Source organism: Pantherophis guttatus, chromosome 1 (assembly GCF_059756535.1).
Source record: "Pantherophis guttatus breed Tessera chromosome 1, ASM5975653v1, whole genome shotgun sequence".
NCBI classification, from domain to species: Eukaryota; Metazoa; Chordata; class Lepidosauria; order Squamata; family Colubridae; genus Pantherophis; species Pantherophis guttatus.
In genome coordinates, this window is record NC_142063.1 from 66,741,058 (window position 1) to 66,764,202 (window position 23,145).

The 23,145-nt window shown below is 36.3% G+C and overlaps 1 protein-coding gene and 1 long non-coding RNA gene across 3 annotated transcripts in view; one reads left to right on the top strand and one right to left on the bottom strand.

Moving 5' to 3' along the window:
• The window catches only part of FSIP1 (fibrous sheath interacting protein 1), a 51,496-nt gene extending 37,951 nt beyond the window's left edge, over positions 1 to 13,545 (bottom strand). Inside the window, exons 1-10 of one of the 2 annotated variants that reach the window (XM_034417889.3) lie at positions 13,422 to 13,545; positions 11,341 to 11,472; positions 10,910 to 11,069; positions 9,721 to 9,819; positions 7,786 to 7,964; positions 7,070 to 7,163; positions 6,407 to 6,502; positions 5,721 to 5,830; positions 3,175 to 3,273; positions 833 to 997 (exon numbers count right to left, since the gene is read on the bottom strand). In XM_034417889.3, coding sequence (XP_034273780.2) covers positions 833 to 997; positions 3,175 to 3,273; positions 5,721 to 5,830; positions 6,407 to 6,502; positions 7,070 to 7,163; positions 7,786 to 7,964; positions 9,721 to 9,819; positions 10,910 to 11,069; positions 11,341 to 11,466 — 1,128 coding nt within the window. In that variant the 5' untranslated portion in view covers positions 11,467 to 11,472; positions 13,422 to 13,545. The remainder of the gene's footprint in view (positions 1 to 832; positions 998 to 3,174; positions 3,274 to 5,720; positions 5,831 to 6,406; positions 6,503 to 7,069; positions 7,164 to 7,785; positions 7,965 to 9,720; positions 9,820 to 10,909; positions 11,070 to 11,340; positions 11,473 to 13,421) is intronic. The other variant, XM_034417888.3, reaches the window with a different exon arrangement.
• Positions 13,546 to 13,605: 60 nt separating this feature from the next.
• Positions 13,606 to 15,962, top strand: LOC148116432 (uncharacterized). Its single transcript, XR_015729293.1, has 2 exons — positions 13,606 to 13,673; positions 14,589 to 15,962. It is a non-coding gene; the product is annotated as an uncharacterized LOC148116432 (long non-coding RNA).
• The last annotated feature ends 7,183 nt before the right edge of the window (positions 15,963 to 23,145 follow it).

The window sequence follows — 23,145 nt, forward strand, 5'->3', positions numbered from 1 at the left end:
GCCTGCCTGCCTGCCTGCTTTGCGACCCTTCCAGCTGCTCAGAAAAATTGAGATCACTGTCAAATTCGTCACAAAAGCTGCCGGGGGGTCTTGATCCATGGTTTGAAAATCTCAGACATTACAATCTCCTGAATTCTTTTAAGGCCCAGATTGGAATATTCCAACATCCCAAACTTCTTGCTTCCACCCTTTTGCAGATTTTGCCGGACTCCACAAATTCTAATTCTGTAAGAGCAGTTACCTATACTCTTGGATTTATTAGGAAATACAGAGTATTGAGAAGAAATATGTATTTTTCTGTGCTTCTGGGTTATTGGCATAATGGCACTGCAAAAGAGAAATGACCTAGGAAGCTAAGGCAGCAAACAGAAAGAGAATTTCATCTGGAGAATGGGAGGAAAAGAATCAAAATATTCACAGCAGCTGGGAAAAGATCTCTAATTATTTTGGACTGGACAGAATTAACACATAGATCTGGAGGAGGAAAACTGAAAAATTTCTCCAATTATTAGAAATGAAGAACGTTGGGTGGGGACGGGGGGTGGGGGGGAGAATTAAGAAAGATTATTGATATCCGCTGGTCACTAGTTATATTAGGGTTTTTTTAAAGAACCAGCTGAAAGTGATTGAAGAGTACAACTCTCAGACTTCCCAGTCCCAAACCACATTTCCTTAAAAAATCTTTATGAGAAACATACTTTTCTATCTGACTGAATCTATTACAGAATGTATATCAATTAAAAAAGAGATTAAATGCCAATATTTTCAAAAGAATAATAATTTTTAAAAGTATAATATTGCCAAAGCAAGGCATCCTCTAGCTATTCTGTACCTCATAAATCTTACTGGAGGCTTTTGAACAGGAGCTCTGAAATACAGACAAATCTCCATCAGATATTATTATTTTGAGTTTAGCATCAATTTCTGCAAGGTGATGATATTCCATTGGTTCGGGTGTATATCCTTCACCTGGTACAAATATTTCAACTGTTTCTTCCTATTAAAGTAAAATGAAATAATTATTTTCCCGTCAAATTACATGATTAGAAAAAATAGATTATAGATTATATAAAAATGCATGTCATACTGTACCTATAGAATAAGAAGCTAGTTTACTTTTATACGCATAGCTACTATGTAAGAAGTCATTTCTTTATACTTTTTTCTCCTTTGTTTCTTTTTCTTGCACTTTTGGCTTTGTCTTTTTCCTATTTCATTTATTTTTTTTTCCTCTCTTTATTCTAAACATTTGTTCTTGTTAGCATTTATCTTTTTCCTTCAATTTTTAAATAAAGTTATATGAAAATGAATATGTATTTCTATTGACGATGCATATTCTAAATCAGAGCATATATTTCCATTATCTGTTAAAGTCATATGCACTTTAAATGCATTTTAGTTTTGGAAAAATGGAAGACCATTAGATCCCCTAAGGAGTTCTTAGAATTATTTTAAATATTAACAAAAAAAAGTCTCCAATGCCACATTTCCAAATTACAAGTGCACCCCCTACTGGCATATAAATACAGAAGGAAGACAATGCTTTACAGTAGGTAGAATTTTTTAATATAGCATGTTAGAAAATCCTGTGATAATTAGGTTGCTGATTTATTTATGGAAAGAATTTACATGCTAGCCTTCAAAATAAATTTCCATGTGATACTTTGAAAGCATACATAGAATGACCCAGATTACTCAGGAAATGCTACATATCTTTAGCTGGGAACAGCGGTTGCATCTGCACAAACCTAAATTGTTGAAGTGATGATTCTAAAAGAAATGTTTGGACCATCAATGCCATGTAGGAATCAAATATCACATCTGCCACAAGAGCATTCAGGCAATTATGTCTATAGAACAGGATGTATAACTTTTTTGATAATGGTCTGTCAATAGGCGAACACAATAAAGAAACTACTGGGAGGTAACTCCACATGTCAGTGTTGGTTCCTTTGACCTTACATTAATCTTGCCAGACTCAAGACAATAATCTGCATATTTGCATACTAAATATACATTGTGAATTACTAGGGAGGGTCGACCTTCGCCCTTTTCCAGCATACCAAAGACTCTGAGCTTTTCTATCTCTTTTCTTTTGGGGAAAGGACCCCCCCCTCCTGTCACTCTAGACTACATTCTGCCAGATATAGCCACTGACTGGGATGGATTCTATCACTCAGACCCACCACTGGATTACATTCATAGCCAATGGCTGATTTATTTGAGCAAGTTGTACTGGAATGAGTCTCTGGTTTACAGTATGTTCCATGAAAGATGCACATCAATCCCAGCTTCACTTAAATTGTAATGAAAGCCAGGTACCACCCGTCCTTAGCTCCACTCCCATAACCAACAATAATGTTAGTAGGTTTCATCCTCCTGGCTATGAGGCTCTAAATAGGCCTCTACATAGATGGAGATGATGCCTTGGATGACAAAAGTTCAGATGTAGAGAGGACTCTTCCTGCTTCATGCCATTTCCCACATCAACTCAGGAGCTAGGATACTGTTACTCTTTAATTATAACTTGCTCGTTAAGGAAAGTTGGATGTTATCTGAATAGAACTATATAAAGCAAGTGAACGCAAAGTTGCATGATTATATATATATACTGCTGTACTTTGTGCATAAGCACTGGATACTATGAGCATAAAATTTAAAGAGTACCAATATAATGCTGATTTGAGCTAGTTTACTGAGTTTGTAAATGTAATGTATGCATTCTTTTGTATTGTGCAGATGTTAAATTTCAGGATGCCTTTAAAAGTGAAGAAAATTTCCATTGTTTCCAATGGTTGGAAACACATTTTGATTTTTATTCTGACAGAAAAAGGAAAACAAAGTTTTATTCCTTTACAACACGTGAGATTTGGAACATTCATTTCAAAGTACTTTGCTCCAAACTCGAAACAAAATACATTTCCATTTTCTTTAACCCCTACAATCTCCTGGGGTAACTTGAAAGAAAGTAAATGGCCCTAAATCACATAGTGAATTTCATGATCAATTGGAGACTTGAACATGGATCACCAATCCTGGGCTAGTACCTTCTCCACAATACCACATTTTTCTCACTGCAGCAGAAGCCTAAGAAAACAACACTACAATGAATTATTTCAGTTGCCCAGAGCTTGTGTTGAAAAAGTGCTTTGAATCAATATTATTAGTTCGTACCTCAGCTTGAAGTTCATTACTATCATTTTCTTTCAGTAATTCGGATAGTCTCTGTTTCTCTTCATCTAGCATAACTTCACTTGATGAATCTTTGGCCAGCTGCATAAAGAGGAAAGCAATTTGGAAATTGATAGTCTTGGGAGATCAATAATAGTTTTTTGAAAATCAGTAAGGATTAGAGATGTGCATGCTTCAGAAACAATATGGATGGAAGATGTGCTTTCAATCTTACACATCTCTTTGCTAATTCAATAAATCAACCGGCTTTCTGACCAAGACAGAAGAAAGGGGCTACAAATTAAGGGGGGATTCTTTAAATAGTAGGAACATTTTTCAAGTCCATCTGGAAGTGTGGAAAAAACAGTCTACATACAGTAAATTAGTACTGTAGAAGTGCTGCACCTGACAGGCTCCAAAGTATTTCTTCCAAATCATTTTTGAACCAAGCACATTCTGAATGTAGTCCTAGATTAGCAACCTCATTTGGGACTCCCACATTGGTTACTAAATGAAGCAATTGCTAAGTGGAAAATCACATGATCATGACTGAGCTTTCTGTCAAAGCTGAAAAGAGTAACCAATTTCATACCTTAGCTTTTGTTTGCCTCCTAACTGATCTCCCACCCTATAAAATGTTCACTGAAGTGCTGGATAATAAACAAGAATGGAATTAATATTTGTATTTGCATTCATTGGAGAGAAAGAGTTTTAAAAAGAGTAATCACATCCAAAGCAATGTGTTGATGTCAGCAGCCAATTGGCAAACAGCCTGTGTGTTCACCATTGTGTACCTGTTTACTGTACTCTCCTCTAATCCCATCATCAGCAATCTCTCTGTTCTGCTGCGGGATGGGGGGCAGAGGAGAGATTGCCTACAGAAATCACTTGGCAGGGCTCTTTTTTCTGAGGGCAGTGAGGGAAGAAGAGGGGATGCACTTGGCACATGGGAGGGAGAAGAGGACAGAAAAGCACTGGAATGACTGGTGGCCATCAATTATTTTCCCAATGGGGCGCTGTGCCATGATGGAGCTCGGGGTTAGAAGAGAATAAACGGGCATACAATGGCTGCTGAATACCTCAATGTTCCTGAGAGTTTTATCAGTACATTACTTTTCATGTATACTCCCCATTGTGTGCCTGCTTACTCTCTTCTAATCTCTTCTTCTCCAGTCTCCCCTTTCTGCAAGGGTAGAAAAAAAAGAAAACTAACAGGTCAGACGCAAGACAATATATATTAATTGTAACAGAGATCACATGAATGAGGGAGGCTGAGAATGTCATAAATGGTCATAAATTGGTCATAAAGTTATTTTTAGCACTGTTGTAATTTCGAATGATTGCTGAATGAGTAGTTGATAAGCTGCACTACCTTTACTGTACAATATAGTCACTTAAGTTGTCACTACATGTGCCAGATACTACATAAATTCCATAGAAATATTTTGACAGTGTTACCCTTCCACCACATCATTCATAACTTTTAGTTATAATGAACTTTGTAAACATTCTTATCAATAAATGTCACAGGCACAGCGTAAGAACAAGAAATAGGATGTGCAATTAACAAGAGGACATTCCATTATGTAGATATAATTACATGGTGGTTTAAAACATTCTATTTTTCCAGCAAAACCTGATACTGAAAATAATTAGAATCCAATCATTAATCTCATATATTTCAGATAAACTGCAAAGAAATTTTAATAAGATGATTTTCTAAATGAGTAACAAGATAAATGTCATGGCCTCATCAGAGCTTGGGTCCGAGGAGGATGACGAGATGGAGCTAGGGCTGACGGAGGAATGACTGGAGAACGATGAAGCAGTCCCAGGTACCTCAGGCCTGGGAAGGGTCACCAGTGAAGGAGAGAGGGCACAGGATGACCAAGCAAAGGGGGAGGAGAGGGCAGGTAGCAGAGCAGAGCAGCAACGGTGCTCCGGCAACGACCAATTAACTCCTCCCAATCCCCGAGCACGGAGAATGGAGAGGCGGGATCAGCGCAGGGTGACCCAATGACTCAGGAGGAGGGCGCCCCGGCCCTCTTCACAAGGCTCACTTGGGGAATGAAATTTAAAGGGACGCTGTTGGAGGGGCACTGCTTGGCAACAAGCATTGCCTTTTTCCAGTTTTACGTGCTGTTACCGATGTCTGGATATTTTGCTTGCCGTGCACTGTTTGTCTTGCCCTGCTTGCATTGCTTGCCTGGCCTGGCTATGTGTGACAACAACCCAGTTCTGCTCTGGGTTATGCTGCAGTCCCAGTGAATTCTTCCTGTGACGAAGACTCCTTGGAACCAAATTCCCTGAACTGTGGCTGCTCTCAGAACTGTGCTGCTCCTCTGGACTAATAGCAGCTAGGAACTATTGGAGGTGCGTATTTAGAGTTTTGTTCCTGGGCTTGCAGTGAATGGTGGGACTTTTGGGGGAAAACTGGAGCAATAAAGGGGAGTTAAGCCTTCGTTCTGGCTATGTTGCTTCTGTGCCCAGCCCCAGGTCATCACAATAAACCTTAACAAAGAATTCTACTCTTATGTTTAAATACATACCTCTATGTTCTTTTTAACAAAGTTTGGAGTTTTTTTTAAGTTTGCTGTACTTTTTGGGCAGGTGTTTTCCATTTTCTTCACTGAACTTCTTGAACTATCAGCTGAATCACCTTCAGGTATTGAAAGAGAAAAAGAATTATTGAGAAAACAAATAATAAAGAAAAAATTAGCCATCTCAATTAAATTTCGGAATTGCCTTTCACTATTTTATGTAAAAGTTTTTATTTTGTTACTATATTGTAGATTGTAAACTATGTTTCAATATTACCCCTAACAAAATATTACATGCTTTACCACAAACTCATTAATTACACCAGTTAAGAACAAATTGCAGACAGAGAAAACTAATATGAAATGCAAAGCCATGCCAACCATTCTCAAATCCAAAATGCATTTTTCTGTGAATGGAAGTGAACATGAAACTGAAACTTTTGATCTCACATCAAGTGTAATAAAATGTGAGGGAAGGCTCATACAAAACAATTCTTAGGAAAAAGTAGTTTTTACAGTATTACGTCTAAATATCTCCAATGCTGGGCCAATATTTAGGCAAAAAATGCTTCTATTTCATGCAGCCCATATAATAATAATAATCAAAATAATAATAATCAAAATAATCAAAAACATGCTTTCACATATTTGTTATTCTTTTAAAATTATATCTGGAGAGCAAAAGTGTATTGTACCTCGCTTTGTTTGTCTTCCATTAGTCTCATAACTTTCTGGAGGAAGCTGAGTTTTAAATATGTTAAACGTTCCATTATCTTCACAAGAAGAAAGATCTGTTAATGAAACATATATTGTGAAATGATTTCTACTCAGGAAGTAAGGGATCAGTTTGGATCTAAACAGATCCAAAGAGTCTACTGGATTGGGTCCTTCAGCAACTGTGTTAGGCTGAACTAAATCAGTAATCACTTTCCCTATATTTTCAAGGTGAATTTAAAAATAACAGACGTACTTGGTCAGGAAAACGTATGCTCTGGTATACCATCCAGTTCCAACTGATATGAGTTGTAGGAGTTTTGAATTAGCTTTTTGCTACAATATAGCAAATAAGAGGGGTAAACAACCTTTTGACAACCAAAAGCTGCACTCAATATTTAGGAGATGCTATGAACCACAGTGATAATACAACAATGCAAACTGGGTGGACTTTTAAAAATATGTGAAGAACATATGCTACAAAATCTGATGTTTTCTACTCAAAATGGAAAGTAACAAAGCTACCAATTTTCATCAATCACATTCAGAGGAGCTTCTGAAAGCTGTTACGAAGAGTTCAAAAGCTGCAAGTTGTTAGCCCTGTATTAGAATTAATACCAACAATTTAATTTTTTAATTCTTACCAGGAGTTCCAGATAATGGTGAGTTCAAAGCTAAAAATCTGCTAGTGTTTTCTTCCTCTTCAGTAATTATTGAAGAACTTCGGGATGTCATAGACTGCATCAGGTAGTGAAATACATACGTACATATAAGGATAAATGGACAATCCAGAATATTTATGCATACTACTAAACTTTTCCTTAAGTTTCTAAAGGGCTCCCCCACACAACTGCAGGTTTTACCACTTTGTTTTTATCCCCACATGATTTACACATGCTTTTATCATTGGGCTATGTACCCAACAAAATTTCTTTGGTAATTGCAGCTTTTAGCAACAGATTACAAAAGTTATAAGGATTTGAGCAGAGTATTTTCAGAAAATATTGCACAATATGCGTATGTCGTAGGAACTTTACAACATAGTAAATTCTTATAAATTTCAGACAAAAATATTTTATACTAAGATTTTAATATTCAGTTCTGTAGCAATTCATGAAAAATATCCATAATTTATCAAACTAGATGAACTTCTACCAGGCCATATCTACAGACTTACTAAATAAATCAATAGCTAGCTTAATTGAGCAGAAAATTAACACATAAATCAAATACATACATAATAGATAACTGATTTTTATATACCAAAAAGCAATTCAAATGTAAACAAACATAGCTATTCATCATCATATATAAATGATGGTTCATAGAAGTATTCTGGAATCAGTCTTGTATTTCTAACCTGAAATTCTTCCCATAGTTTTGCTCTCAATTCTCTGCCTTGCTTTTTGACTGCTCTTTCCTTGGATTGTTTATTTGCCAATATCTGGTCCAACCTTTTCATCTTCTTTATTGCTTTCAGGATGAGAAGATCTACATCTTTCTCCTTAGAATCATCCAGGTTTGCAGACCTGGATGTCACTTAAATATAAAATTGACTATTAAAATCAAATCATCTTTCCATCAAAAATATACTTAATAGCATTTCAAGCTGATCTACTAAAATGTCATCAGATGAAGAATATTTTTCAGTAATCCACTAGGAATACAACACTAATGCTACAATATTTTAAAGAAAATATTGCTCTTCATTAATGAAGCTGAAAATTGTTTCAAAACTATTGCTAATACAAATATTTATGAAATAAACAGATGTCCATCCCTAACCAGATAAATTATGTGGTAGCAATGCAGGCTAAGTGCCTGGAGGTTGTAAGGGTCTGGATGGTGAGGAACCGGCTTCAACTCAACTCTGGCAAGACTGAATGGCTATGGGTTTTTGGCCCCCGAGGACCAAATTATTCTCTGTCTTTGACTCTGGACAGGGTGGCACTTCTTGGAGTGTGTGAATTGGTGCATAATTTGGGGATCCTTCTAGACTCATGCTCAAGCTTGAGGAGCAGGTGGCAGCTGAGGCCAGGAGCCTTTGCACAGATTCGTCTAGTGCACCAATCATACCTTTTCTGGCCTGGAATTCCTTCTCAGTCAACCATGCATTGATCATCTCTTAGATGATTATACACAAAGGAAAATAGTGGAAATTCTAGCATATATTTATGCTGCAATACATTCTACATGGGGCTGTTCTTGAAGACTACCCAGAAACTTCAACTGATCTAGAACGAGGCAACACACACAGTAATAGGGATGCCTAGATCTGTGAGCTACATAGCTTCCAATTTCTTCCTTGTTACAACTCAAGGTACTGGTCATTACCTTTAAAGTCCTATATGGCACAGGATTAGGCCACTTGAAAAACCACCTTTCCTTAAGGACATCTACCCATCTACCCATTCCTTAAGGCCATGCCAGATAGGGTGGGCACACTCCTGATTCCTTCTCCCAAATATTATTATCTAATGGGAAGCATGCCTTTCCATGGCGGTCTCTGCCCCATGGAACATCTTGCCCCCTGAAATTCAGCAGACTCCTACCCTTTTAGCGTCCTGTAAAGTCTTAAAGATCTGGTTTTTCTCCCAAACATTGGGAGATTAGACAATGCTATATTTGCTTGGATTGGTGATAGGTTTTTGTTTTTATTGATTTTTAATGTTTTGTGTTTTAATTTTTAAAATTTAATGTTAAGTAGTGTATTGTACAGTTTTTAAAGGATTTTATTGAGAGCTGCCCAGAGTTGTCTGAAGGACAGGTGGCTATATAAATGTAATAAATAAATAAATAAATAAATAAATAAATAAATAAATAAATAAATAAATAAATACATACATACATACATACATACATACATACATACTAGAATTTACTCAATCTTCCCCAGTTTTGTATGTATATAATCATTAAAATTATCTTCTTGATACCGGTAGAAAGCTCAGAAACAGAGAACTGTATTGCAGTCATTAAAAAGTAGAAAGGAATTGATATTCAAGTATCCAAATCAAATTAACAATATCAGGACACGCAGGAAAATAGAAATCTCTGATGTGCCATAGGATCTGAAGCTTTCATCCAAATGACAAAAATAGCATTAAAGCATCACAATTCAATCTCCATACCTTTTGTACAAGTGTGCACCATCATGACACACATTAAACAATTGTAAGACTTGTACTTATACTATTTCATAATTTTCACTTCCTTCCCATTACAATTATTAATGCTTGTAAACTAAGCTGTCTTTCTAACCCTAACTATAAGACATAGTACAAAAGATAAATACCTTTTTGTGGTTCAGTTGGCTTATTCTGAGAAGCACTGCTGCAAGAGAGTTTATTTTCAGCAAAGTCATCTTCAGAATCTACTGAACTTGAAGAATGTTCTAAAAAAAAAGAGAAACAGTGCATAGAAGTGCTATTTAATAGTGTTATTAAAGAATCAAACCAACTGTTAAAAGATAATTACTCCAAGGTGGCTGCAATCTGGAACAAACTATTTAGTCTTATGTTCAGTCCACTGACCCTAATCTTGTGAAATATTTATATATGTTCTTTAATGAGTTTAACATTTATATTTCTATATTAATTGTTCCTTTTTTTTCCACATTGTCCTAAAGTTTTATGAAGATCCAAAGATAGTTGGATCGTTCTTCTTTGCTGGCAAAACTCTTGGTTTCTTAACAGGCAAACAGAAATTCAGCAACTGAAATTATCTTAGTATATAACTGCTATAGTAAGAAAAACCATACAACTGTTAAATGCCACAGCCAAAGCCTAGACATAAGCACTAATTTAGCCAGTTAAGTTTACTTTTATTCTTTTTTTATACAGTCATGTAATTCACTTGAACCTCATTTTTATTAAAGTTCTTAATTACAGTAGTAAAAAGCAACATAAACTAGAATTTCCAATTCTTTAAATTCCTACACTTATAGTTATTTTTCTTTTGCTCAAGAAGAGAAGTAAACTCACTAGATCGCTTTTCAAACTTGTCATTCAAAGATCTCTAACAGCCTTAGAATAGTAAATAAGCAATTTCCAAAAATAATTAGAAAGTGAAGTTTGCAAACTCGGTTTCCTTTGAAAGGCTCCACTACAGCTGTGAGCATGATGGCTAATTTTTTTTATCTCTCAGCTCTTAGACCTGCAGAAAGCTGCTATCCTCAATGTCCGCACAAGGAACAACCATCCATAGCATCTGGAAGTCATCCCCCATCCCTCACTATTTGGAAATGTTCTAAGTAACCACTATATGGTCTTTCTTTGGTTCAGTTCTTTGGTCTTTGCCATGGTCACTGTCTCCATCTTTGTTGGAGACATGTTTAATTTGCATTTTTTCCACTGGAAGTCCCTTTTGAACCCAATACATACATCGAAGGTATTTATATAGTTATATCATTGTCACAGGTCTTATTATACATTATTATTTTAAATGTGAATAAGATTATATTGACCTTGTAGTACTTGCCATACCTGCCACCTGATTTGTATGCTGTCCCACCAGTTGAAAATCACCAGTTTTTTCTTCAGATATTTGTTCTGAGAAACTCATTTGTTGAGTTTCATATTCCTCCCCGTTTTTATCATAATTTTCTTTTGAGTTCTCCCCTATATGATTATTGCAAAAATCAACCTAGAAATGATATGGAATGGAAAGTTTTTATGGAAAGTTTTAACAAGCATATCAATCTTTTTATCCAAAGCTCCTGATTTATTCATAACCTAATATCCTTGGGTAAAATCCACAAATTTGACTTTTTATATCCTTTTTAGGAAAACTTTTTTTAAAAAGCATGTAATTATTCTCTTACCTAGTGGCTTGTGGTAAACATCTGAAATTCTATGCAAAACTTTGGAAGGCCTATAGAGAGTAGAACAAGTAACAGAGCAGAAAGAGTAACTACCTTAGACTGGTCTGATTCTGGCGTTAAAATCTCTAGAGATGAACTTAAAATTTTGCTTCCATGATTATTTCTTGAATTAGATGCTGGTCTTGAAATTCCATCCAGACTTCCTCTTGTAATATCCATTGTAGCCTTAAATGATTAGAAAAGGAGAACTTAATTACAGTATATGGAATCTATTTTTAAAATTCTGCAGGCTTCATTTTCAGTAATGAACTTCCATTATCTTCTTAATTTTGCAGTTTATATCAGTGATTCAGTTTAATAGGCAAAAGAAATGAGTGGACATTATTTTATACTCTGTTGCCAAAAGCAATGGCCCTGCTATGGTCAGGAGACTGCAAGACCTGACCTTGACTGGTTGGCACATGACTAAGAGATGGGAAACAAAAGTCTGGGATTTTCACAGCTTTGAAGCTACATGAAGATTCTTCCCCTTCTCTTTTATTCAGAAAGCAAGAAAAAAAATCAAGCAGGCTAGCTCAGAATGAGTTCTAAACTACACTTTTCTTAATATAAAGGAGAAAACAAAACATGTCACTAACTTCTTGCATAACAATAGTTTTCCCATATTGCCACTACAAACAGATCCAACAACAGTCCTTGTTAAAGAATATAGAGGCACTATCAGTTACACTATGTCTAGATTAAAAAAAATAAGTAATTTCATGACAGTTAGGGGGATCTTTGAAAGCCAAACATCAATAGTAAAAAAAATGTTACTTCTGGAAATAGCCTGATTTTCATCACGGAAACCATGACAGTTATATTTGCATATTTACTTCATCTGCAAATATATGTGTTTAGGTTACTTTATGTTAGGGATACTTCACTATTTGCTGATAGGCACCATATTTGCCATTGCAAAATTAAATACTGATTGTTTTACTATCACTGTGTGGTTAATTCAGATAGGCATGGGATAATGAACTAATATTTAGAAATGATTATTTCTGTGACTCTTTGGTCCAAAACAATCTTCATAGCATGGTTTTGTATTCGAGCATGACTGGAAGCAGGAAGTTCAGCCAGCAAATTGCTACAACAGTCTAGCCAGGGGCGAAATCTAGCAGGTTCTGACAGGTTCTGGAGAAACGGTAGCAGAAATTTTGAGCAGTTCCGAGAACTGGCAAATACCACCTCTGGCTGGTTCCAGAGTGGGGAGGGAATGGGGATTTTGCAATATCCTTCCCCTGCCATGCCCACTAAGCCACGCCCACCAAGCCAAGCCACGCCACGCCCACCAAGCCACGTCCACAGAACCAATAGTAAAAAAAATTGAATTTCACCACTGAATCCAGCCATGAAACATCAACCATTGACCCTCACAGGGTCGTTATGGGGAAAATAGAAGGAGTGAGTAGTATTAGGTATATTCACTGCCTTGAGCTATTTACTAGGTAATGAAGGCAGGATAAAAATCTAATAAGTAAATAAACTACTTAAAAGCATTGCAGTCAAGAACCAGTAGATCTGGTTTGTATTGCTGTTTTACACACACTGGATGTATTTTATTTATCTTTTACATTATTTTACATAATTTTATGACATGCTGACCTGCTATTGACTGTACAATATAGTACATTTTGTCCCAATGTTTAGCCTAAATAGAAAAGTGGTCAACTATTAGAATTTTTCTTTCATCTTTGACTTTCAATGCCGATGTATTATGGAAACTGTCGTCTGCTGCACAAATAACTCTATAAGAAAAGATCCAGATCTTTGGGCTCTTGCTCAAAATTTGAGCAAGAGCCCAAAGTAACTATAAATAATATGTCTCAAAATGGGTGGTGGGGGGGCGGGGGAGATAATCTTTTGAAGACTATGCAGTCCATGCTTACTGCTTTGGGAATAAGCCCAACTGAACGATAAATTAATTCTGGTACTGCCTGTAAATATAGACATATAGAAAACCAAACAAAACAAAATACATAAAGGCAAATATTGGGCTCGCTTCTTGCTACTGTATTGGTATCCAACATGATCGTGAAGGCAAAAGGTTCATCATAACGATCGCTGAAAAAGATAATTTCCCCCCCACCAAACCAAAAAAAGGGGTCTACATACAACACTCGGTCTACCTATATACTTCGAAAGAATGTTAGAAATGCACCTCCGGAGGCAGACAAAACAAGCAACAGCCTCCATCAAGAAACAGCAACTAGTCGCCCCGCTTCTCTGTTGCTATGGCAACCCACGGGATGGAGCGGAAACAGGAAGTAGGGCAACCACTTAAGGGCGGAAGTTAAAACGCCGGCTTTGGGACGCTTCGCAGGTGACGCTCAGCAGTTTAGGCGGCGCCGCCGCCGCTACACGGAAAACAGCAAGCGCTCGTTAGTAGAAATGAACTGGCTGGCTGGGGAATTCTGGGAGTTGAAGTCCGCCAGGCTTCAAGTTGACAAGGTTGGAGACCCCTGTTCTAAAGAGCTTCCGTATCTTCCGATAGGACTGCAAAACTCTGGACAGACATTAGAGAGTTATTACAATGAGTTCAAGTACAGTGGAGATCCGGATTTTTGCATTCCAAACCTAGTGTCCTTATTTACATAGGTCTTTCTTACGGAGCCGATTTTATGGAAACATCCATGTAATTTTCTTTTCAGCAATATCTTTTTGCCTTCCATTGTCCAGTCTTATTCTCTAACGGAGTTTTTCTCAACCTCAGCAACTTCGTGGGCTCTTAACTTCCAGAATTCTCCAGCCAGCATGCTCGCAATTTAGGGAGGTGGGATTGGTGGTGGTGGGGGGGATGTTAAGTGGACTTTTTAAAAACCGCATTTCTTTGGGGGGGAGGGGGATGAATAATGAAGGTGAAAGATTCTAAACACTTTCACTGGTTATGACCAAACAAATATATATTTTTTAATTCAGTTCATTTTTTTAAATTGTTGTGGGAGTTTTGTTTTATGTTGTTTTAACAATGTATCAGGAGTCATCTCCTGAATGCATATATATATCTTTTTAATTGTATTTTAATGTTTGTAGTTTATGTTTTTATTTGGCTGTTCACCACCCTGAGTCCTCAGGGAGAAGGGCGGTATACAAATTTAAAAATAAATAAATGAATAAATAAATATGGTGTGATAGGCACTCACGATAACTAAAAGTATTTCTAGTATCTATTCCCCTGGATTTAGGAATTTTGAAAAAAAAAATGCTTCGCTTGGGAATAAAAGCAGAGGCATGTCTCTTTCCTTTATATGTGAATAAGCCTAAAAGAGGACATGATTGTTTACTTTTACCTATAGACAGAAGCAGAAATTCTTCGATGGATTTTCTTCGCCCACCAGATGGAGTCCTCCAACTTGCATCCTATTACTTTTTTTTTCCTGAAATGGGTAATTGACTTATATCAATACAATGAACACGAACTAAAATAGGCTGTGCAAACTTTGATTTTCATCTTCACATTCAGAGAAACATAGATTTGCTATGTCAAATTCATTCCACTTCTTTTCAAGCTAAATCTTTACATGGGAAGCTAGAAAACACAGAGTGCAGACTAGACTTGAGAAATGGAAAAATCCAGGACAAAGGCAATGACAAATCACTTCTACTGTGTTGTCAAGAAAACAACTTGGACATGAACACACATCATTGGGAATTAATGTGGAGTTAAAAGTGGTGTTACAATGGAAGCCCTACCCTTTTTGTGTGTACAAAAAGAGCAAGACATGCAACATGATATTGCTTCTACTCTTTTTTGATACATATATCAATGCCATAATTGCCTTTTTAGATTGCAAATGTAAGTGAAACTGACTATATGACTGACCCACACAAAGATTGTGTTTGCATGAGATACTTTGTAAGTAAAGTATCATTGTAATCTAACCATGATTTGCTCATTAGTTTGCATAATACATTGAAACATAAAGTAGCTGTTTAGGGTGAATTTGACAAATTTGTGGTTTAATGTGTCATGTGTAAACAAGCAATGAACTGAAAAAAAGAATTAAGCACTGGCAATCAATGGAATGCTATTTAGTTACGTCAAATACCCAGAGGCTATGGGCAAGAGATGTAAACAGGACATATTGACATTGTTGATGTCATAAGGAGCAGAACAGAGTCTCTTCAGAAAAGCTGGCAATGGCAAAGTCCTACCTCAGATTTGGCATCATTTCTTCATGAACGTTTTGCCTAGGAAAGTTGGAATGCCTAGCTGCATTTTCAGAATATTAACTAAGAGTGTGATTCACAATATTCAGAGATAATGTTAAACTATCTCAGTTTTCTGTCAGTCTATTTGCAGAAAGAACTCTCATATTGGTTTTCCAACATCCTCCCTCAGCTATTTCTCTCCCACTGTTGTAGTGGGAGCCTCTCCAGGTTAACCCCTGCTTTTACATAGAATGGCTGCTAGATTGGAGGCTCATCCTAATAAGCTGCAAAATACTTTGAGACTCTGACTTGAAGTTCATCAAGGTCAACCATGTTTTCTAACATATAGTACTATATTGTATGACCAGGGAAACTGATTGCTCACCTGTATAAAATGGGAAGCTATTTCAGAGTTTTATGTAACTTTTCCTATTGAAAATGGAGCACATTATTTTTCTGGCAGCGCTCTTAATCATGTCAGGTTTTGCCCATTTGAATAAAATTTCTACTTTTTAAAAGAAGCTCCCTTGACTTTTTTAAAACTGTTAACCATAGGCATTCTCTTTGACTTGGTTTGCATAATGAGTTAACAGAAGCATGATCAAAATTGTGAGTAACTAATTCACTTAGTCTGGAGTAGTGGATCCCTGGATTAAGTTTGAGTAGATCAACCTGTCAACTCTACATTTGCTACCGCTTTGGCTATAATTTTGGCACAACTGGTTCATGTATGGCTTCATGTTTTATCCGAACCTTGTGGAAAATTCATAGATGACAGCCATTATTCTACTCAGAAAATGAGGCTAACATAATGGGAATTGGCATATTATCCTTATCAATGGCACTTCCTGATAGTCTTCTTTCTTGCAATTGACACATTTCATACAAACACATCCTTTGAGCTGAAGGTAACTTTTCTAATCTGTGACATATATTGTGGAAGGGGTTCTAGTAGCATGGCTTTAAATAATACAAGTGAGTTGGAAACATGACCCTGCTTTCCCGTTCTCTTCCTTTAAGTACAGGTATGTGTATCTGTCGAGTGTGTGTATGTGTGTGTGTTTAAATTTATATGTTCTCTCTTTCAAAATTCAACATTGATTGCATTGGATTTTGTGAGCAACTTTGTTCTTAGAAACGTGTTGTAGTTGAGCACATGGCATACTTATTCACCAACTTATTTTATTGCATAGAAGAACATCAGAGGTGCCTATTCCAGGCAGGATCTAGGGGGAATCAGCAAAGATTTGTATTCACTATTTCCCATTCTCTGGGGATTCCCAGCAATCAGCAATCTGTAAATAGAACTCTTTGTAAGGGAGCTGCCTAACAAGCTGGCTATAAAAGGTCTTAGTAGCCTAGCATTAATAACCACATTTATTCCTGTTCCTGCACCTTATTACAAGCAGAGTTCAATGAAGCAGTTTTAAATCCAAACAAATCTACTGGTGGTGTTGGTTTGGGGGGAATTCTCAAAAGAAACTGTTTACAAAGCTCATCTTGAGCCTTTGCATCTACTAAGATGGGTAGTGCTAAATTGCAAACATTTTACATGATTTTTGTAAATGTTGAACCACTTCCCTTCCTGCTCCTGGTTCTGTTAAAGATTAATCTTATTGTAATCAAGGTCAGCTCCTAGTGAAAGGCAACCATCAGTGTGGATCAAAAGAAAAGTCAAGATGGCAGCTGTAATCATGTGATCAAAGCCCTGTTCTCTCCACTTTTTAAAAATCTATGATACATGTAAAAAAGGGAGGCAGAGCTTAAATCATGCAATCTTGACATTTTCTTAATCACCCTTCTCCCCTCTCAGCTAAGATATATTAAATCTAGTTTAGTACTGTTGTGATACAGTCTGGCTCTTAAAAAAATTTTATGGATACATATAAACACACAGACACAAAGATTATGTTATATTTTGAAGTCTAGCTTTTATTGTTAGACATGTCATCAGATGAGGAGGAGAGGGAGGAAATGGACCTTGGAACAGGCAGTGAGAACAGTCTTGGCAGGGATGATTCCAGCAGTATTGCAGCCAAGGACAAGAATTAGAATTAGAATTAGAATTAGAATTAGAATTAGAATTAGATAGGGTGATTAATATACAGATGAATATGAAGTGAAAGGGAATAAAATTCTTGATCTTTTGCTATAAAATCTGCTATAAAGCATATTATTTTAATAAGGACACAGTGTTCTTGAATCAGCAGTAGCACCACATTGATATTACTGGGAGCAAGTGTTCCAAATATTCTTCTTTATTTAGCTGCAGCTTAATTGAATTATGCAAATCATGATTAATTAGTTTGTTTATTCATACAGCAGACAGGACAAATCGATTAAATTTACGTAGTTGTTGATTTATGGCACATATGCGCATCTATTCAGTACAGTAATCACATATTCTATTATTGAAAAAAAGTTTTATCTCATGTGGTAGAGCAGTCCTGTAATATTGCCCAAAATTTTATAAGTTTATCATCTGTGTTCTCTCCTATGAAATTTTAATTTGTCTTTCTGAAGTCTTTTTATATACTCTTGAAGTATTCTTGTTCAATAAATTATTCATCAGTTATTAATAGTAAGGATTTCTCTTGCTAATACATAGGTATTGCCTCTTCCTGATTCCAGGATTACTGAATGAATAAATGCATAAATATTATGGTTATATAAAACCAAAGTTGTCAATACTAGACAACATAACAGGGCTTACTTTAAAATAAACATGTACTGTTATCCATGACCAGTGACAACCGATTGGTACAAATATAGTGTATCACTTCAGAAATATGTACATTCTTTGTTTTCGAGTACCCCCAAATATATATTTATATTGAAAAATAAAAGAATGCTTTTACTTATTTTGGGGCTCTTGAAAATTTTACGTATTTTACTGATGTCATTTATTCAATCATAGTGGCTAGTATTCGTGTTAAGTTGCATTTATTTATTTTACAAATGTATATGCTATTTTATAAGACTGACTGGCTGGTTTACATAAATAAAAGAAATACAAAATTTAATATTATAACACAATTATTAAAAAGTTAAACTGTAATTTAATAAGCCCAGAGAGTGATGCATGACAACCACATAGCTTCAGGCCTCATACTACAGGGTACAGCTATGGAAGCAAGAATCACACAGATTTCAAAAAGGAGTTTTAGGGATAAAGTATGGAATCTTGGGAGTGTAAGATGTTACTATATGCTGACAATATCCTATGTTTATGGATAAGCCAGAAAACTCTAATATCAATTAATATGGAATATGTATTTGGAAACCTCTCTGCTTACCTTATAAAAGAGACCTGATGCCATTGGATCATAGTAATAATTTAAAAATGTTTAAGGACTGGGATATAAGGCTATATTCTAACTCTTGTATTTAGCTTAGTATAAATATTTCCACACAATTATCTCAATAAATTTAAATTTATCTCCTAATTTGGAGCAAAAAGGCATTTCCTCGTGTAAATTAGTAAAACTAATTATACAGCAGGTCATTAGTTCCACTTCATAGGATGTTCTCAAGCAATGCTTAGAGAGCATCTATCTGATAGTCTTTAATCTGGATTTCTGGACTGAGCAAAGAGTTGGATCCAGTAGCTACCTGACCCCTTTCAGCTCTACTGCTGAAATATAAGATGATCCAGATTAAAGGTATGGAATTGTTTGGAGTATTGGGACAAATTAAAATTTAACTCCAAAATTGAATTACATTTTGGGAGGCTTTCTTATGCTTATTTCATGACATTATTTTAAACAAATGTAAGGGGCGTGCACCAGCATGCCTACCGTCCCTCTCCTAATGTTCCCTTTAATTGTATTCATTTTATGTATTCAATTCATGCTTATACTTATATATATTATCTAATACATACTCAACAAAAATAATAAATAAATAAAACATTGAATTTATTTTACAAGGACAGAGATCCAGCAAATTTTTGGTTAGGCCAAATGCCAGTTCTTTTAAGTTTCTCACTGGTAAGGGTATGCACAAAGCAGAAAATGTATTTTATAGTTGACAAAATAAATACATGGTGGCTCAGAATTTAATCACCCTCTCTCCAGTCCTGCATATGATCTGGGCATAGGATTTGCCCATCAATCTTTCTACGCCTTACTTGACCTGAACCATGTTTGAATTCAAGTGCACCACTCACCTTCAGCCTGCCCCTCTCCCGTCTTTCCGCCATCTTCCTTCAGCCAATGGTTTTGCCTTTTTCAGTTACAGTGAAGACTAGTGTAATAAAGTCTCAAAATACATTAAAATACTTTCCAGGTTGTATCCCCTGTCCCGTTTAGGTAGCTTTTGTTTGCAGAACAAAAAGTACCTTTATCACTTTTAAATTTCATTCTATTTTACAACCTATTTTCTTAATATTGCAATGCTCTCTACATGGGGCTCCCCTTGAGGAGCACCTGGAGGCTCCAACTGGCGCAGAGTGCGGCCGCGTGGGTGGTAATGGGAGCGACATGGCGCTCCCATGTAACACCTCTCCTGCGTGAGCTGCACTGGCTCCCGGTGGTCTTCTGGGTGCGCTTCAAGGTTTTGGTTACCACCTTTAGAGAGCTCCATGGCTTAGGGCCTGGTTATCTACGGGACCGCCTACTACCACCAATAGCCTCCCACCGGCCAGTACGCTCTCAGAGAGGGACTCCTCTGGGTGCCGTCAGCCAAACAATGTCGACTGGCGGCCCCTAGGGGGAGAGCCTTCTCTGTGGGGGCACCTACCGTCTGGAATGAGCTCCCCCCGGGAGATACGGAGGATCCCGGATCTGCGCACCTTCCACCGCGCTGTGGAGACCTTTTTATTCCACCAGGCGGGCTTGGCCTAATCTTTTCCCTCTTTTTAATATGTAAATTTTAATTTGTTTTTAAATTATTGGGGTGTTTTAATTTGTCTGGGCCAAAATGGTTTAATTCGATTTTATCTGGTTTTTAAATTTTTTGTATTTCTGTATTTTACTGTTTGGCTGTTCACCACCCTGAGTCCTTCGGGAGTAGGGCGGTATACAAATCAAATAAACTAAACTAAACTAATATATAAAAATCATTTTGAATTTTATTTCTATCTTCTTAAGCATGGAAAAGAATTACTAATTTCTCAGGCTCAACTTGGCATTTTTAGAGACCCATGGGTTCTCTATAATGAAGCAAACTGGTTTTGTGGGGTGGACATATTTTTGTGGAGAATTTGATCTTATGAATTATTTTAAGTTATTGCAAATGGGGAGAAATTGTATTCCATGAAGTTTAGACATTCAATTAGATATTGAAAGGGTTGAAAGCAACCTGATTTTCTAGTCCATGTAAAAAGGCAGAAACATCTGAAACCGACAAAAAATTAATGCCGAAAAAGCCAATTAGAAACAGGAAAATCTCTTTTTTAATGGGCTTTGAAAAATCGTTATTTAGCCATTAGAATCAGCCATTTAGCACAAGAAGCAGATGCTTAGGGCACCACTGAGGGTTTTTTTTCCCCCTTTTCCCTTGACTTTAGTTGCATTTTTTTGTAATTGCTCTTATCTGCCATGTTCAACATTAATCTACATTGGTAAAATGTTTTCTTTGGCATGATGAATAGCTAAAGTTTCAAAGTTTGAGTCTTAATGTCTTATCAGTTAAGCAATGGATGGGTGGAGGGGCACCACTGTGGGGCTGTGCAACAGGGCATTAGTTGGCCTTAATCTGGCCTTCCTGTCACAAGAGCATCTCTGAAATGTCAGGAACAAGGTGCAGATTATAATATGGGGTATTATTTTAAGTAAAATGTTTTCAGCTATGGCTTCTTTGTTTCATTTTATTACTTGTTTTATATTTGTTTTTGGGGGTGTACAGGGAAGTGCTGATTGAAGGAGCAACCGCTGGGATAATTCCCTCAGAAATCATTGCTATTTTCTTTTGCTTTTTTCCTTAGTTATTTAGCTTTGATATACCCAAAAAAGACTTGTATTCTTATTCATTCAGAAGTATTCATTTAGAAAAGACAAGCATCTTCTTGCTTGGTTAATACATAAGGATACAAAGCTGAGAAGAATCACCACTTTATGTGTTATGTATAATTTAACATTAGAGAGGATATTCTCTATGAAATATCTGCTGGTGTCAGGCATTACTGAAAAGATATTTTTCCCCAAGTGCGTGTGAGTGCAGTACTAATTCTGGAAGACATCCTCAGGAAACCCTACTCAAAGGAACTAGAGGGGCAAACCTACCAAATCCAAGATACATTCTTTTGTACATACTGGTAAGTCCTTTTACAGAAGCCTATTTAAGGGATCATCATATTGTATTGCTCAGAAAGCCAATCTGATCTAGTGATTAAGGCACCAGGCTAGAAACTGGGATACTGTGAGTTCTTCTTTGGGCATAAAGCCAGCTGGCTGACCTTGGACAAGTCACTCTGTCTCAGCCCTAGGAAATATGAGTCAATGGTAAACCACTTCTGAAAACTTGCCAAGAAAACTTTAAGGACTAGTCCAGACAGTTGCCAGGGGTCAATACTTTTGGAAAGTACAAAAACACAAAACAAAACTTGCCATTTTCCAATGGCAGGAAACCATATGCAGTTTTGGTATTTTGAGATGTTCACCCCTGTGTGTCCCATCCAAAACATCTTTGTAACATATACAAATTTGGCAAGCAATCTTTTATCTGGTCACAAGTGTCATTAGTACAAATCTTGAATGATATTCAGGATCAAACTCTACAGTATCACACTTGATACCGTTCTCTAGTTTGCTGATGAGAAGGAACCACTGAAGAGTAGAGTAGCTTTTGAATTAGCTCTGTACCCAGATAGTTGTCATGCCAATTAGCGACAACTAATCATATAAATATTTTCAAGAATTCAGGATTTAATTAAAAGCAAAAACCATTTTTATCATGAAAGGTTGAGACGCAAAGACACAAAAAAACTTGGTCCAGTGGTAGTAAATTATTTATTTGCTTTATTATTTATAAAGTTTATTGCAAAGTTTACTGTTGGTAACATATAGAAATAACTCAGATTTCTTAGAAATTATAGACCCCTTTGATATTTCAGAAATAATTAAGAACACCTTATAAGAAGAGCTTATGCTGTTTTGTTCCCTAGAATTAAACACGGTGCTATTTAAATATGATTGCTACAAACATAGCAGTTATTTCAGGAAATTTTATGTTAAAAGTAACAATATTTTACTAATAGTTAAAATCCAGGATCCAATTATTATATTCAGTGGCTCAGAAGCACAAGCTATCTATAGTATTTGAAAGCAGGAATGTCTAAGTTTATAAAATCAGCTTAAGACTTTGAGAATGAATTGCAGTAATCATTTTTACAACAGAGGAATGGAGGAGAGGAAAGAGACTGCTTGCAAACTAGTAAGCGGAAGAGACAAAGGAGACAAAGATTGAAATTTATTCCACAATGGAATAAATAATAAACAACAGTCAAGATACAGAAGAAGGGGAAACAGTCAAGGTTGAAGTGTCTGGATACATGTAAGATGATTGTTATTGCAATAGATTTTGACTTCTATAATGTGTAATACTGTAGAGTTAACTACTGCATTAGATAGTCAGGAATGATTTTCAAATATTTCTTCATTTGCTCCTTTATGTTTCCTATTTCCAACCCCTCCCATCTCCCATAGAGATTACTATGATGTGAACTATTCATAAGATGCTACACTTTTATATGTGTATACC